This window comes from Ochotona curzoniae, unplaced genomic scaffold, assembly GCF_017591425.1.
Source record: "Ochotona curzoniae isolate NIBS_2020 unplaced genomic scaffold, NIBS_Ocur_1.0 contig_50, whole genome shotgun sequence".
NCBI lineage: Eukaryota > Metazoa > Chordata > Mammalia > Lagomorpha > Ochotonidae > Ochotona > Ochotona curzoniae.
Genome location: NW_024466446.1, coordinates 662,038 through 678,115, shown reverse-complemented (window position 1 = coordinate 678,115; position 16,078 = coordinate 662,038). Strand labels below are relative to the sequence as shown.

The following is a 16,078-nucleotide window of genomic DNA, read 5'->3' as shown; positions in this document are numbered from 1 at the left end:
AGTGCGTGTTAACAACGTGATTTTTAAGATTCTTTGCATTCTGTGCCCCAGATAGCTTTCGCATGTTTTGCTGCAGATAATAAATATTATCGGCAGGTATTGTTTACATATGCATCTATTTATTTAGTGTTAGCGACCAGGCATGCCCCCTTTAGATACACTCACAGCTGAGTTGATTTTAAGAGTATTCTTTGGATACTAACTCCTTTAGCTATCTTTAAAAAAAATCCTGTTGGAGAAAAAGAAGCATTCTTCTCCAGAGATATGGAAGTTATCCTGCAACTTTTCATACCCCTTGCAGTCAGGTTTTATAATCACTCAGCTTTTGGACTGCGCTGAGCAAAACAGATAAAACACAAAATACCTTGTGCAAGAGGAGTTCACAGTAGACAGAGCAAGAGAAACTGTGGGTAAAGATAACTCATGGAATCTTTTTAAAAAACATGTTACTTTATTCGAAATTCAGACATGAGAGAGAGAGATCATTTACCCATCAATTCACTCCCTTGCCGCAGTTGCAGGGGTGGAATGGGCCAGACACCACTCAGGAGTGGGGAACTTCACCCAGGTTTCCCAGATGAGTAGTAGAGACCCAGCTGCTTGAGCCATCAGCTGCTGCTGCTTAAGATACGCATTCCAGGAACCTGGAGTTGGGAGAGGAGCTGGGACTTGAAGCCAGCCACTTCAGTATGCTTTAAGTGCCAGGAAAAGAAGGGTAAGCTTAATGCCCTTCATTCCAAAGGACCTGAAATAGGTCTTGCAAGCTTCTTCTTCAAAGCAGGATAAAGCAGGGCTGGGACTAGGTGAGGCTGAGAGGCAATCCCCTCAGCTGCAGACTTATGGTGCAACAAAAATTGGCCACCAAGAAGGAGAGTATTTTGGTCCAGTGTTAAATCAACATTAGCACAAAGGGGGAAAACCCAATGGCTTCAGGAAAGACAAGAGCTTACCGGCTTCCTTCTGTCATGGGCTTCGATATGACTGGCCTGGCACTGTGCTAAGTGTGTGGCCAAGGATCTCCTTAGAGAGAAAGAGGGCTTAAAGCCAATTAAAAACCCCTGTGTACACCCATGTCTATTGTTTACTTAATGAACCATTGGCAATGGAAGGAGATGCTTGATGCTCAAGTTCTACTGGATTCATACAACTCGTTGGATTACAGGTTCCATTTAGGGATTGAAATGGTGCCCTTCTGGGCTTGCATTGTAATGCAGTAGGTTGAGGTGCTACACATGATGTCTGCATCCCATATGGGAGCGTGTCTGAGTCCCAGTTGCTCCATTTCCAATTCAGCTCCCTGATAATGCACCTGGAAGCACAGCGGGAGAAGGCCCAAGTCCTAGGGTGCCTGAGCCCATACGGAGATCCAGAAGGAGCTGCAGCTTCTTGTTGTGGCCATGTCGGGAGTGAACCCACAGATGAAAAATTTCTTCGTGTCTCTTGCCCCCACGTTGCAACTCTGCCTTTCCAATAAATTAATAAACAGTAAAATAAAAAGAAATGATGTCCTTCACATTCCATGGAGACTGTTGGACAGAATAACCAACAGTGTTTTGAAAAGTACATTTTAAGACATAATTTTGTTTTTAAAAAATCTCTGGTAAACTCCACTACCACTAAGTAGGAGTTGACAGAAAAGATTTCCTGAAGTCACAGCTACCACTATATTTTAAGGCCAATTTGACATTAATTAGGAAGCATTTCTTGCTTATCTGTTGCTCATTTTTGTAAATGAGTTTTTTGGCATGAGCAAGAGTTTCTGGTTTGAATTATGTTGAATGAATAGAAAACTGAATGAGTGTCTGAGCTGAATGGATGCTGTGTAAAATGGGTGGTTTATGTTGACTTGAAAACAGCATAATGAAAAACTCAGAGGTTGATACTAAATGTCCTGACACTGGGATCTCATTGTAAATAGACTTTCTTAGGTTTTCTCTTTGGAGAAAAATATAGCATTCTCATATTTACAAATGTGGGCTTTTTCATGAGATAAATAAAAACAGCTTAGTGGACAAAGTCATCTTGACGGAGACCTCAGAGTGTGACTCATATCACAGGATCATTTCTCTGGTTATGGTTTTCTTCTTTAAAGAGAAAAAAATGACAAGACCTCCAGTACCTAATCCTGGCCGTTGGCCCATTGGCATATACTTGTACAGGCCTGAAATCTTACAGAAATTGTTGTTTAAAGTGTCTTGCTCCTAAGCATGAACATGTCACTACGTTTTAACATAAAATATTTTCCCAGTAAGATTGATTTAACCAAATAACAAACATTTCTGCTCGATGAGTCAGAAATGCTGTCAGTGGGGATGGTTTTGGTTCCAACATTACGACTGGTTTTGAAGAGAACTCTTCACTACACCAAGAAAGCAGCAGCTTCTTCAGGAAAGGTAAAGCATGACTGTTGCTTAATTGTTGTAGGTTACACACAATTCTAAGGTTACATGTTCCTGTTCAGCAGTTCAGGTGCTTCTTGGACGCCCATATTCCACGTGGCATGCTCAAGTCCCAGCTCCTACACTCAGCGCCCAGGTTCCTGCTAATGCACACCCTGTGAGGCAGCAGGTGACGGCCCAAGAATGTTGGTCTTTGCCATCTACATGGGAGATCCGGGTAGACTCCCAGGCTCCTGGCTGGGGCCTCGCCCAGCACCAGCTGTTGTAAGCATATGGGAAGCAAACCAGCAGGTGGAAGATCTCACCCTATTTCTGCCTGCATTCTTCCCTGTCACTCTTACTTTCGAACAAATAAGTAATGAATTAAGTAAAACATTTTAAAACAATTCTTAATTATATGTTTGTAGAGAGCAAAAAAAAAAAAAATCTCTAGAGATTTGCCCATGGATCATATCATTATTAGGATCTTTATTCCCAATTTCCATCTTTATTCTCATTTCTTTATTTTCTTTCACTTGGTTTCAATTTGAGGAATTACATATATGTATAATATATGGTATTATATATTATAACATCATATATTAATATATAATACAAATATATATATACATATCACAAGGGTATCACAAAGACTGTCAGTTTCTCACACGGAACAAACTACTATGTCAGTTAACGGTATATTCTGCCCCCCATTTATGTTTAAAAATTTCTTAAAATTAAGATTGGATCTTAGAATTCATGACATACTAGACCTCTTTGGGTGCACTGAACTGAAGTCAATGATTTCCTTTGCTTGGATCTTTGACCCTAAATACACCAGTTCATGCCCACAATTTAGACCTCTATTACCTATTCCCTTCTCAGACTGCAGCTACATTTTATTTAGTTATTCTTTCTTTAGTATTAGTGTACAAATGCTTCAATTCCTCTTTTAAACATCTATGTTTCAAGTATTTCTTTTTCAAAAATTTTTTGGGAGATTTATCTATTTTTATTGGAAAGTCAGATATACAGAGAGAGGGAGAGACAAAGATCCTCCACCTGCTGGTTCACACCCAAAGCAGCCACAGTGGCCAGAGCTGAGCTAATCCAAAGCCAGGATCCCCCTTTAGGTTCCCCACATGGTTGCAGGGTCTTTAGGCCTTGGTTCATCCTCGAGCAGGGAGCTGGACAGGAAGTGAAGCAACTGGGACATGAATTGGCACCCATATGGGATCCTGGCACATAGCAAGGTGAGGGCTCCAGCCACTAGGCTACTGCTCTGGGCCTTCAGATATTTCTTATTTCAGTGTATTTTGCCTGCTATTTCGTCAATTCTTTTCTTCTGGAAGAAACTTGCTCACAGGATTAGGTTTGTCATTGGACGTGTTGGTAAGATCTTTCTGGGAGCACAAATTGGACTGAGAGTTTCGGCCAATTCAGCTTTCCGGATCAGTGATAATGGCTGAGATGACATAATTTTGCTTCTTACTTCAGAACCTCATTGGCAAAAGGAAGACACTGAGGTAAGGATTTTTTTTTTAAGCAGATCTAGAGATTATCTGGTCCTTTCTGACTTGCCAAGATCCCAGTTTCCTGTTCTTTTTTTTTTTTTTCTGAAATGAGAGAATAAAGGGCAATCATACACACAGTGCTTTCTCAAGCAGGTGCATCGATGCACACCCACTGGCTCACAGTCGTAAGTTGTAAACTTCTCTCTTGTCTAGTGTCCTGCAGACAATGTTGGAGGACAATGCTGCAGTCAGCATGTGCATACTCCATGAACATGCGCTATCAAGCTCTTAAGGAATACTCGGTTTCTAAGGAGCTGCTGATCAGGTGGAACATCACAAACAGGTAAAGGTGAAACACACACACACACACACACACACACACACACAGAAAATCCACCTGCTCACCCACTCAACAAAGATTCCAGTGTCAGCGGCTGGCAGGTCTTTTTCAAGAAAACATCACGACATGAACTTTGGGGTGCACACACATGGGAACGTGAGGGAGTGAGCCCATACCTTGCAACCTTCACATGTGATGACTCCGTAGTGGATTCCGGAGGACTTATCGCCACAAATTTTGCATGGTATCACTTCAATTTGTGCTGAAAGGGGAAGGCAGACATTTGAGCTTATGAAGCTGTCTTTTTTTTTACGCTCCTGTCTCTCTGCCTGTGGTCTCTGTAGGGAGGCTAGGGTAGGGTTAGCATCAGGGTTAGCGTTAGGGTTAGGGCAGGGTTAGCGTTAGGGCAGGGTAGTTTTATGATGCTGGGGAGGGTGTGGTGGCCTCAGTGTCACAGGTGACTATGTTAATGGCTCTGCTGAGCTTCTTTTGTATGATATAGGGAACCTCTGCAACTACTTATGCTGTTTTTTTTTTCCTCTTAAACTAAAAAAGCATCATCAGAGACTAGAAGTTGTCAAAACTGTTAATTTCACTGTTTTCTTCTCTTTTTGCCCTCGATTTTGAAACAGCTTGAGTTAGATTCCTTGAACTAGTGGCTTTGGTTTCCCTATGTGCACTTAAAAACTAAGTCACTGAAAGTTTTCACATGGTCTTATTTCAGCAAGAGGTTGAATAAGGAATAAAGCAAAGCCAGGAGGTGGACAGGAGGTGGGCACAGTTGCCATTTTGTTCGTTTGCAATGTGCTGTGATGTCTTATAGACACCTGTATGTCTGTGCCTCTGCAGACAGCTCTGCAAAGATACACATACGTACATGATCAAGATCTATGATTATGTATAAGTTTATGCTTATCACAGATACACAACCATGATTAAGGTACATGCATAGATTTTATTTTGATTGACATAAATTATATACTTTCATAGGTGTTGTTTTTGTACATGAATGAAACTGTATTAGCTACAACCGACAAATGTTTTCTGAAACACTTAGTGTTTCTTTGTAATGAAAGCACTCAAAACATTCTATCATATATAGTACATTGTGAATATTGCATGTTCTATAGGTCTCCCAACCGCATGATAGAATGAACATTTCAGTCCGATGTTTTCCCAAAGGAAATGGAATTGGCATATGAAAGGGTCCCTGTGCCCCAGGTTTAGAACAACTCAATTCACATAGCAAAGATTCATGGAATCAATCCAGATGTCCAGCAGTGAAGACTGGATGAAAAAATATGGTATGTATACATGGTGCAATGCTACCCAGGCAAAAGGACAATAACATCCCTCCCCGTTTTCTCAATAAAATGGATGCGACTGAAGATGATTATGCTTAGTGAAATAAGCCAGGCCCCAGAAGAAAAACATTATATATTTTTTCTGATTTGTGGTAATTAATATGAAGAATAAAAAAAAAGTAGTGTATATGAGTGACTGATATATTGAGGTTTGATGATTTTTTTGTAGCTTTTGTCTAGTCTGAGGAACAGTGGTCTTTCTACTTACTACTTGTTGAATTCTGTATTTAGTGGAGCGTCACACTTGTGTTTGTAAAGCACATTGAAAGAATGTCAGTGCAAAACTTAAGAGTAAGAAAGGACGGAGGAAGAAGCATCAGATTGAGGGAGGAAGAGTGGGAAGTATCATGTTCTTAAAATCACATATATGAACTACATGAAATCTGTTTCCTTTACATACACAAATAAAAAACTAAAAAGGGAAACGCATCACTGCCTTAATTTTATTTATGAATATATATTTTAATTCACATGTAGTAATCATAGGTATTTATAGGCACGTTGTGATGTTTTAATACAGATATAGTTCTAATAAATCAGAACTGTTGGCATATTTGTCACCTCAGACATTTAACATTCCTATGTTTTGAGAACATCCAAAATTCTATTAACAATTTTGAAGTATTTCATTGATTGATTCAACTGTAATTGCCCTATTGAGCCGTAGAACATGAGAAGCTGTTCCTGTTGGCCAATCGTATCTTTACAGACATCCTCCCCTCCTCTCCTCCACCCCACAACTCTTTCCAGGCTCTGGTAACTTCTGTTCTATTCTATTCTATTCTATTCTATTCTATTCTATTCTATTCTATTCTATTCTATTCTATTCTATTCTATTCTCTGCTTCTTGGAGATCAACTTCAGCTTCCATATCTAAGTGCGAGCAGTTGGTATTTGTCTTTATTTCACTTAGCATAGTGTTATCCAGTTTTGTCTATGCTGCTACAGACAACAGCTTTTCATATTTTTAAATGGCTGAATAATATTCCGTTGTGTACATATACCATATTTTCCTGATCCATTCATCCATTGGTGAATGCCTAGATTGAGTCCATAGCTTGGTTCCTGTGAATAATGCTGCAATAAATGTGTGAGTACAGATGTCTTCAACATACTGATTTCATTCCTTTTGGATGTATATGCAGTAGTGGGATGATGGAACATATGGAAGCTCTATTTTTAGATTTTTGAGGAATCTCCATGCTGTTTCCCATAATTTCAATACTAATCTGCATCCCCAGTAACAGTGTGTAAGTTTCCTTTCTCTACACCCTCACCAAAAGAAAATACATCACTCTTAAAAGCTCCCTTCAGGAATGGTGGTAGGAATGGGAATTTGAGGTGCTCTCTGTTGGAAAGAAAACATTTTACTATGCATACTTTTGTGGCTCTCAATTTCCACCTTTCTGGGTCCTCCATCCCATCCAGGCTATTGTTGTATGCTGGGCATCTGAAGTCCATTGAGGACAGGAGCATTGCTCTTGGGTTGTTGACTTGCTCTTCAGGGCTCAAAGCAGAGTTTTAAAACTCCCCAGAACAGTGAGCCTAGTCATCCTGGCTTTCATTCAGACCAATGATTTGATATGCTTCCATTAAAAAAAAAAAAAAAGACTTCAAGAAATACTGAGTTTTCATACTTGGTGCTGCAAGAAGAACTCAGAATCTTGAGATTGCTGGGGTGGACATATTTTGCACAAGATTACCAGATGTTTCTGATCTGATAAGATAAGGCTTCTATCTGAAATTAAGCAAATCAAGCTACTAACAAAGAATTGTCTCTTTCAGGTTAACTGAAAGCAGCAGAGGAAAATCCAGGATAGGACAGATGTGGAAATACATTCCTGAACCCTCGGTCTGCCTGTTAATTCTGTTTCATATAATTTGACTGTCATGCCAAAAGTGGACAAGGTAATTAAATAATTTATATCTGTTGAAACAGATATAATCGTGTCGAAAAGTAAAATCCACGCAAAGATTGGATTGCTAACTAAACACACACCTAGAAAAATGCCAAGAAGCTGGAGTCTGGGTGGAAATTACTCAGTCTTGTTTCCCATTCATTTCATTGAGATTCCAAGCATCAGGTCAGAGTTTGGAAGCAAGCAGAACACGCCCTTTTCTGATTGCCAATGAGAAAGACTCAGTCTCTAGGTTCGTGTTTAGACAAGAAACCAGTCAGGACTGCAGACGAAAAGACAAGAATATACTCTGAAAGGCAGCGATCAATATCTAATTTTGATATCTTTGTTGTTGAAAAGGGAAATCTTGTAACACGAAGGTGAACTCATACTGTTTCATGAGTTACATGGGTGGATCACCACCTCCTATTAGGAGGACATTTGTGTAAGATTAGAATATGATCACCATAGAAAAATCGTAATCTAATAGCAGCTGTTACTGGTCAACGCATTTATGTTCTTTTTTGGGTGGCCAAAAACCAAATAGTGGCATTATTTGAAACATTTTTATGTTAGCAAGCATTTTTGTTTTTAAAGGTACCCTTAGTCATTGACATAGCAAATAATATATAAGCAAACTACGGGGCGTAGTAAGAGTTCTCTCCCTTTCTCTCCCTCTGTGTGTGTGGGGGAGGGAGGGAGAGCGGGGAGGAGAGAGAGAGAGAGAGAGAGGAGAAAGAAGGAAAGGGAGAGAAAGAGAAAAATACCACAGTAACTTTCTAAAAGAACTCAGACTTGAAGAACTTATTTTTTGGATTATCTGCAAGAGATCTGAATGTCTTTGACATAGATAATGCTACAATAGCTAAGGAGACTGCAGATTTCTGCCCTGAGAATCACATTATTATATAATTTATATTCCAGCAAACTTGCAATTCCGCCTTCATTGCTTCTGCAATGAATTTTGAAATGAGAAGAAGTTATAGACTTGGAGAGACAATTTTAATTCTCATTTTACCTTTAGAGACAAGAATGATTCAGGAATTAGAGACAGGCTTTGAGTATCATTATCTTTACAAATACATTCTTTTTTTTTTTTAGGGAGACATGCAAAATTTCAAAGAAAGTATTTTCATCTGCACACAGCCACAGAGGTAAAGGGGTAAATTGGTCATTTAAGAGGTCACTGCAGAAACTCTGTCTTGTCATTTACTTGTGCTAAACAACTTGCGCTCAGCTACCTTTTGTGAAGTGGCTAGGGCTTTGTCTCAGTCCCACGCTGAGCGCAAGGTAGTTGTCGCTCCCTCAAAGACTGAAATGTTTGTTCTGCTGAGGTTGCACACTGCCCCTAAAGAGATTACCGGCACAATCCTAAATGTTGTGGGGCCTGAGCTATCTTAGTTTTGAGTCCATCAGATGCAGCCTGCTGCATGTAATCCCCAACAGCTTTATTCAGTGTTGATACAGCTGGGGGAGCTCTATGAAAATGAAGACTGCTTCTTCTTATTCCTGGAGACATCATTCACCAAAAGAAGTGAGGATGGATACTGCAATTTACTCCACGTAACAAGTGTCCCTCTTTGAGCTGCTTTTCCGAAACATTCCCATTGTCCGCAAGTCCATGACAACACTGAAATGGAGATGTTCATTGTTGTCCGTCTTATATATTCATTTATACTAATGGCATTTGATGCTATCAGGGGCATTAAAATGGCAGGAAATCATTTTTCCCTATTTAAGGTTTGAGCTGCTTCTAAAGAGTAGATTTCTATTTTTTAGAGAAGATACAAGGATATTTCAGAAAGTTCATTAAAAATTGGAATTAAGAACACATTTATTCTGTCACAAGAACCTTGCTAAGTGCGTGTTTTCTTCTTTTCATAATGTGAACTTTCTGTGAGCTTTTGAAAGATCACCTGCATTAGAAGAAAGGGTCATCAGTGAAAGAAATCACCAAAGACAGCACGAAATATTCCGCTATAACAAAACAATCAGCGGCAGCTTCAATTTATCCCCTCGAGTACTAGTAAAATTTAAAAAGAAAAAAAGTGTGATTCTGTCTGTAAAATGCAAAAAATGCATTGGCCAATAGAGTTTACTTCAAAATCAGATGTGTGTGTATGTGTGTACACGCCTATAAACCTCTACATTTGAATGCTGTTTTTGGTAATTTTATAACAGAAAGAAACCTTATGCTTGGTGTTCACTCCAAATCTGGAGAAAAATAAACGTTTGCATGATCTTGCAAGACTCTGCTCACTATGATTAAGACCTAAGGAGGATTAAGCGCATAGATGTTAATACGTGCAGTGTTATTAATTTCTAAACAACAATAGCAACAGTTTCCCAAGTCTGTCTGTCGTAAGAGTAAGCAGTTGTTTTAAGGTTTCACTGAGGGCAGAACCACAGTCTCCCAGTAATGGCACATTGTACAAACGACGCATTTCTACCCACATGTGGTTTGAAACTGGTGAGTGATTTCAGAGAAACAGAATGTGTTCTAAAAATACAAGCACCAGGAAGTTTGCAGAGGCATGAAATTCCGACTTTGTGCGATATTTGGAAAAGTTTTAGCTTGGTTTGTAACATTTCCTAACAACTCAAACACTTACTTTGTTTGGCGCACACCATATCAATTTACATTCTGATATTCCCACCTGCTACTCATTGCTCTGTCGTATTAGCTGAGAAATGGTAATGATTTTATCCTTGGATATCTTTAAAGGTAACACTCTGATGAAGTCACACAGTTTCAAGGGAAACACGTATTGCTTACCGATATGAAATTTAACAGAAGACCTCAAACATACGTCATCTCATTAATAGTCATACAACCAAGCAGATTTTAAAAACTAGATGTGTTACCTGTCAGAATGCATCTGGTGTAATAATATATATGAAATAATGCAGGTTTTTAAGCAAAAAAATATAATGATCAGAGTGATAGTGATAAAAATGAGTAAAATCAAAGCTATGAAATTGTGACAAAGATATTCAAACAGCTAAGCTAATGTGGCAGAAGACTACCTGAAGTTAATCTCAGAATTTATGCATTTGGTCATTCACAGTTGCATATGGCAATATTTACATTTAATGATCTCTCCAGTGTGAGAGCATGACGGAGTGACTTGTTTATTATTAATGTTGTTGAATAAGAAATTGCTTTTGCTCCCACATCTAGCCATCAGTTTGTTTTGCGAGAGCTCACCAATGCTTGCATTCTTGCCTGGAGATGGGCTTGTACCACTAAGCATCAGAAGAGACAAGAAAAGGCAAAACTCACCAGAGGCGTCAGCTTTAGGTTTGAGCTGGTTCTCACACATCTTACTGTAGCAATTAAAAGTCTAAGTGAAAAATACTAGACTTTTCACTTGAGGTCTCTGACCAGACTGTCCCTATGTTATCCAGAACTACAATCCCAGCAGACTGCATTAATGAGATTAAATGAAAGAGGAGTTAGCTGCATCAACTGTTCCCTCTCGTTAAGTGAGGGCGAAGGGCTGCTCAGGCGAGGAAGGCAGATGGGAGACAAGTGTTTTGTCTTTTTGATACTCTGCGTTCACTCAAGAAGGCAGCGTTTGCTGGATTGCAATGGCAGCTTGGAAACACCATTCTCCATCCTGACACGAATTGTACAGATAGGAGTAATTTCCGCATTGGAATTCTCCTTTGTGTCTACTAGGAGTCCTTTGGATGACAAGACTGTGACGTGGATTCGCTTCAGGATTACTTTGACGGCTGTGTTTTGGTCCCTCTGATGGAGGTGCAGTGTTGACGCACTGTGTAAAGGTGATGCCGTAGGCACGTGCTCTCCAGCATTGCATCACAGTTGTCCATGAGGTTATGTATGGAGCGCACGAGAGTTTATGCACACCTTACGACAGTGGTGACCCAAAGCCTGGGAACCCGTGTGGGAACCTTACACTGTACAGGTGACACATCCCAACCTTGGCGCCTAAAATGTCTTCATTCGCCAGCAAATTTAGGGCTCAGGCAAAATAAGCATGAAAAAGACACACAGACACATGTCCGATCCTCTACATCCATGTTATGCAAGGCAAATACAGAAGCATGAGCAGTCTTTAAGACAGCTATGGAAAATGCTTAACATGAAAAATCTGCATCGATTTCAAAAAATTTTGTACCCAAATGAATGTACACCTTAGTTCATTCTTCCTTGAACTTTTCAAAGCATTGACTCCCAAAGGAAAAAGAACCCCTTTTTTTTTTGTTATGAGAACAAAATGCTTAAGTTAGGGATCAGCTTTATTTAAGTTAAAATTGCTGAATGGTTCCAGTGAAGCATCTCACGCCATTCTCTTCACCTTTACCTTGCCTCTACTTTGGTTTTCTTTCCACTAATATCACTAATGGTGTCTTGATCTCTTTCTTGTTCCTTCTTCTCTTTTTTAAAACATCTCTACATTTTCTTGAGCTACATCATAGCAGAACTGCTTTTCCATGGGCGGTTGGTGGAAGACGTCGAGTAAATCCATTCAGTGTTACTGTCAGTCTGACATAGCTGAACCTGGTGGTGGTGCTCAGTTCTGGATGCCATTGGAATAAACTGGAAAACTTAAAAATATTGATGTTGGGGCTTCCTGCAATTAAAGAAATGATGAATTTTGCTGCTTCACATGACTCCAATGGGTGAGGTTAGGCTGGGCTGAAGCTGAGGCTGGGAGCGTATTAACCAACTCAGGTTGTCTGCACTAGCGCAAAGCTCAAATCAGCAGCTGGAGCCACGAGTTAAAATCTCCTTCTCTGATTTGGGACATGGGCGCCCTAATCCACGGCCAAAAGCCCACCTACAGTTTCCTCTCTTCGTTGGTTTGTTTGTTGTGTGACCGCAGCATCTGGGGTCTTAAGCACTTTTAGCATTGTAGCACAGGAGCGAACATGCCCTATGGGTGTTGCTTGTAGTCCTGGCAGCTTCACTTCTGATATGGTCCCTGCCAATGGCTTGAGCAAAGAAGTGAAGGATGGCCCAGGTGCTTGGGCCCTGGAGGAAGGTCCTGGCTTTGGGCTTGTGGTCGGTCATCTGGGGTCTGAATCAGTGGACATTCTCTTTCTCTGTGTCTAACTCTTTCAAATAAAAAAAGCTTGAAAGAAATTTAAATTGAAAGAAATTAAAAATTTCAAGGTTATTCTAATAAGCAGTCGGGATTAAAAACCCCTAGAATATTCTTGAGAATCCCGGAAGAGGTATGTGATGGATTCCTGATTACCACCAAGCACTGAGTCATGGTTTAAGGAGTGTTCTGGAGGGCCGCAGTATTCACTGTGGTTAGGTGAATTTGGGGGAAAAAAAAACTTGATAAAAGAACATTGAATGTTGGTTGGCATGTCTGGTTGTGAGTTCCTGGGTAAGTTATCAAACATTTTGTGTCCTTTAGAATTCAGATCTCTGAAACAGGATTGTAATCCCTGCTCATCAAATCATAAAAGGAAGAATGTGAAAAAGCTTAACACAACATCCTGAATATAGTGGGTAATTATACAAGAGATACAGTTGAATGTGAATCTGACCATCTTTGTTTATTTCAGGGATATGTATTCTCATTCATTCAGTGCTTAGGATTGAAGATGATGTTACTAAGCCACTGAGAAATCAACATGATGAAAGCTAAAGCCCACTATGTACTAACATTTATGAATTTAATTCTGTTAATTTCTTTTGTGTACCATTGATACTTTTCTGTGCAACATTAGCAATAATAATATTATTATCAGATTTGGAGGTAACCAAGAAAACATGTCTTGGAATGAAATTTATAGGCACTATCCTTGGAGAGCTGCAAGCAGGAGAAATTGATGTTTCCTTACACTTCCTGAGACTTAAAAAAATACAGCTCATGCCCGGCCCAACCCGGAAGCGGGTACAAGAGAGCAGCCAGTGTCAGCACAGACTGGGGCGTCCCACACAGAGCATGCTTGTCCTGGGACATAGGGCAGGACGGGAGATGGGATGTCGCATACAAACCTGTGTTCAGGAAAGAGAAACAAAATGGCTGGGATTTCCATGCAGTTGGAGTTTGATCACGTCATTGTACCAAAATCTTTTCAAGGTTTACAAGAAGAGCATTAGTTCCTGTTTTGTTGCCTGATTTTAAACCTCATGACCGGCTCTGTCATTAGCCATTCTAACACAATCTTGGACCATATTGATTCATTCTTCTTAGCTTTCCCAGTTTTCTCTTCCTTGCCTTTTTTAATGTCACTTCTTTCTCTTCCTACTCCACAGTGATCCAATTACTCCCATCCAACATATTCCTGCAGACCCAACTCAAGTCAGTACCACTGCAAGCATCCCCTGGCCGCCTACCCACTGTTTTAGTGATTATTCTAGACTCTCTGTCTCCACTACTCATTCGGCTTTGGTGTTCTTCATTAATCCTGCTTATATGCTTACCTTCACCTTGAGTATAAGCTGCTTAGGGATAAAGTCCCTTCTTTGTGTGTCTCCCAGTGTCTAGCATAAGGATTCATGAAAATGTATGAATCAGTAGACACTCAGAGAGCGTACGTTTGCAGATTGCCCATTAGGGGACAATATACAACTCCTGCTGCCTCGTGCCACAGTTTGCTCTACCTCAAACTTCGATAGCTGGTGTTGTGGCGTGTTTTCTTGTGTCTAGTGGAAGAGAGGGATGGAGTAAGAAGATACATGCTTGCCTCTTTTGGTTTTTATTTATTCTATTCTACATGTAGGAACAAGGAATTTGGGAGAGAAAACTTTTGCTTTCTTGTTTTTGCTTAATACTGTATGTTTCCTTCATCCCCTTTGGTTTAGATCTCTCGCTCTTCCCGTTGGTAGCTTTTGTTTTTGTCTCTCTGTATAGGAGTATTATCATCAGAGAGGGGGGTCTCTCCCGTGATGGCGACTCTGTCTTCATCCCATCCCGCTGTAGGCAGCAGCTCTTTCTACACCAGCACTGTACTTAGGACTGGCACTGGAATCACAAGACATTGAACCAGTGGAAAAGAAAAATTCTACAACCAGTGTTCATTTTCCAGATTCAGAAAGAAAGGAGAAATGAATCTCCTTAAACAAAAGAAATGTTGTTTTTTAAAAAAGAAATTGTTTGATTTTATAGGAAAGTCTTGCATTTCAGTACAGGTTTTCCAGGATGCGGTTCCCAGAAGAGCACAGGCCCCGCATCACTGGGGATTTGTTAGAAATGCAGATTTCTAGTGATTTACCATGGAGCCATGGTTTGAAACATATGCAGAGAAAAATAGCTCCTGGATCTTCTCTCCACAATTCTGCCTTTGCAATTAAGATTAATACATCCTCAAAAACATGTATCTTGCTATAAACGTACTGATGTTTGAAGTTTGTGGCAAGGCCAGACCAAGATTTCCAGGGTGTTACAACTGGTCTATGGGAGTTGGGGAGGGGGACTTTCTTAACCCTATACTAGGCAACTCAGTACACATTTAATTCCCGTAAACCATGGTTGATGAGCTTATTGTAGAAAGCAAGGTGGAGCTGCTCTCTGCCTTCACCTTTTCCTGATACAATCTCACTCAAAGGGATCAGGAGGCAGGGAGAGGGATTCAATGCACCTGTCTCAGTAAAATGAGGTATCTGAAGTGTCGCCTGTAAAGGTCTCAGAGCAGAAAGCAGAGTCTGTTTTCTTCTTGATGAAACCAGCAGCAAAAATTTTGAGTTCTGACTGCTCATTTCCTAACACATTTCTCAGCTTCCTTCTAACATTTTTGTTTTAAACCTTAAGAAAATTGGTTGGAATAACCTCATAGCTTAATTTAAGACAAAATTCTCTTATTATATGAGCTATTACATACATCTAATGCATGATGCAGATTGAAGAAATAATTTGATTTGCATGCAAATATGCTCAATGCTTATGAAGCAATCACTTTTCAATCAATTGAAATTTTAGCTGTTTGGGAATAGAGATCTGAGCATCAGGGAACAGCTTAAACTCAATAATTTCTTTCATTTATTTTTAAAGATACATATTTTTGCATTGGACAATCAGATATGCAGAGAGGAGGAGAGACAGAGAGAAAGATCTTGCGTCCCCTACCCCTCAGTGGCTGCAGCTGAACCAATCTGAAGCCAGGAACCCAGAGCCTCCTCTGGGTCTTGCACATGGTGTAGGGTAAGTTTTTTAATATGATACATTTCACTTATTTCTAATCTGAAAGATGTAAAAAATTGTTATCAAAGAAGCGCTCATAATTTCTCAATATACCTTTCCAATGGGAGACTTGCATAAAGTGTGGAGTTTTGCTATGAGAACCCTCCACTCTTACACTCTTAGCTTCCTTTCTGCCTTAATGATGCTTTTTTAAAAATCATCTTCTGGACTGAGTGCAAGAGACACCATTCTTAAAAATAAGGAAGGAAATGATAACGCAGGAATCTTTCCCATGAGATCTGACTGGATGTCTATCTCATGTGACTTCCTTCAATAACCCTATGTAATGAAGATTGCTATGGTTATGTGCTGCTTAACGATGCTTTGGTTAGTGATATTTCTCACATTCAATGATGGTCCCACAGTGACATTGTGGTCACGCTAATTTGTGTACATACCCTCTTTGATATTTCTTA

General features: G+C 39.9%; 1 protein-coding gene across 2 annotated transcripts in view; it reads right to left on the bottom strand.

Annotated features, from left to right (window-relative positions):
• Nucleotides 1-16,078, bottom strand: part of RORB (RAR related orphan receptor B) — a 133,283-nt gene that overhangs the window by 36,195 nt on the left and 81,010 nt on the right. The window contains exons 1-2 of one of the 2 annotated variants that reach the window (XM_040988727.1): nucleotides 10,778-10,866; nucleotides 4,409-4,494 (exon numbers count right to left, since the gene is read on the bottom strand). In XM_040988727.1, coding sequence (XP_040844661.1) covers nucleotides 4,409-4,494; nucleotides 10,778-10,817 — 126 coding nt within the window. In that variant the 5' untranslated portion in view covers nucleotides 10,818-10,866. Of the gene's footprint in view, nucleotides 1-4,408; nucleotides 4,495-10,777; nucleotides 10,867-16,078 lie in introns of those variants that run through there. The other variant, XM_040988729.1, reaches the window with a different exon arrangement.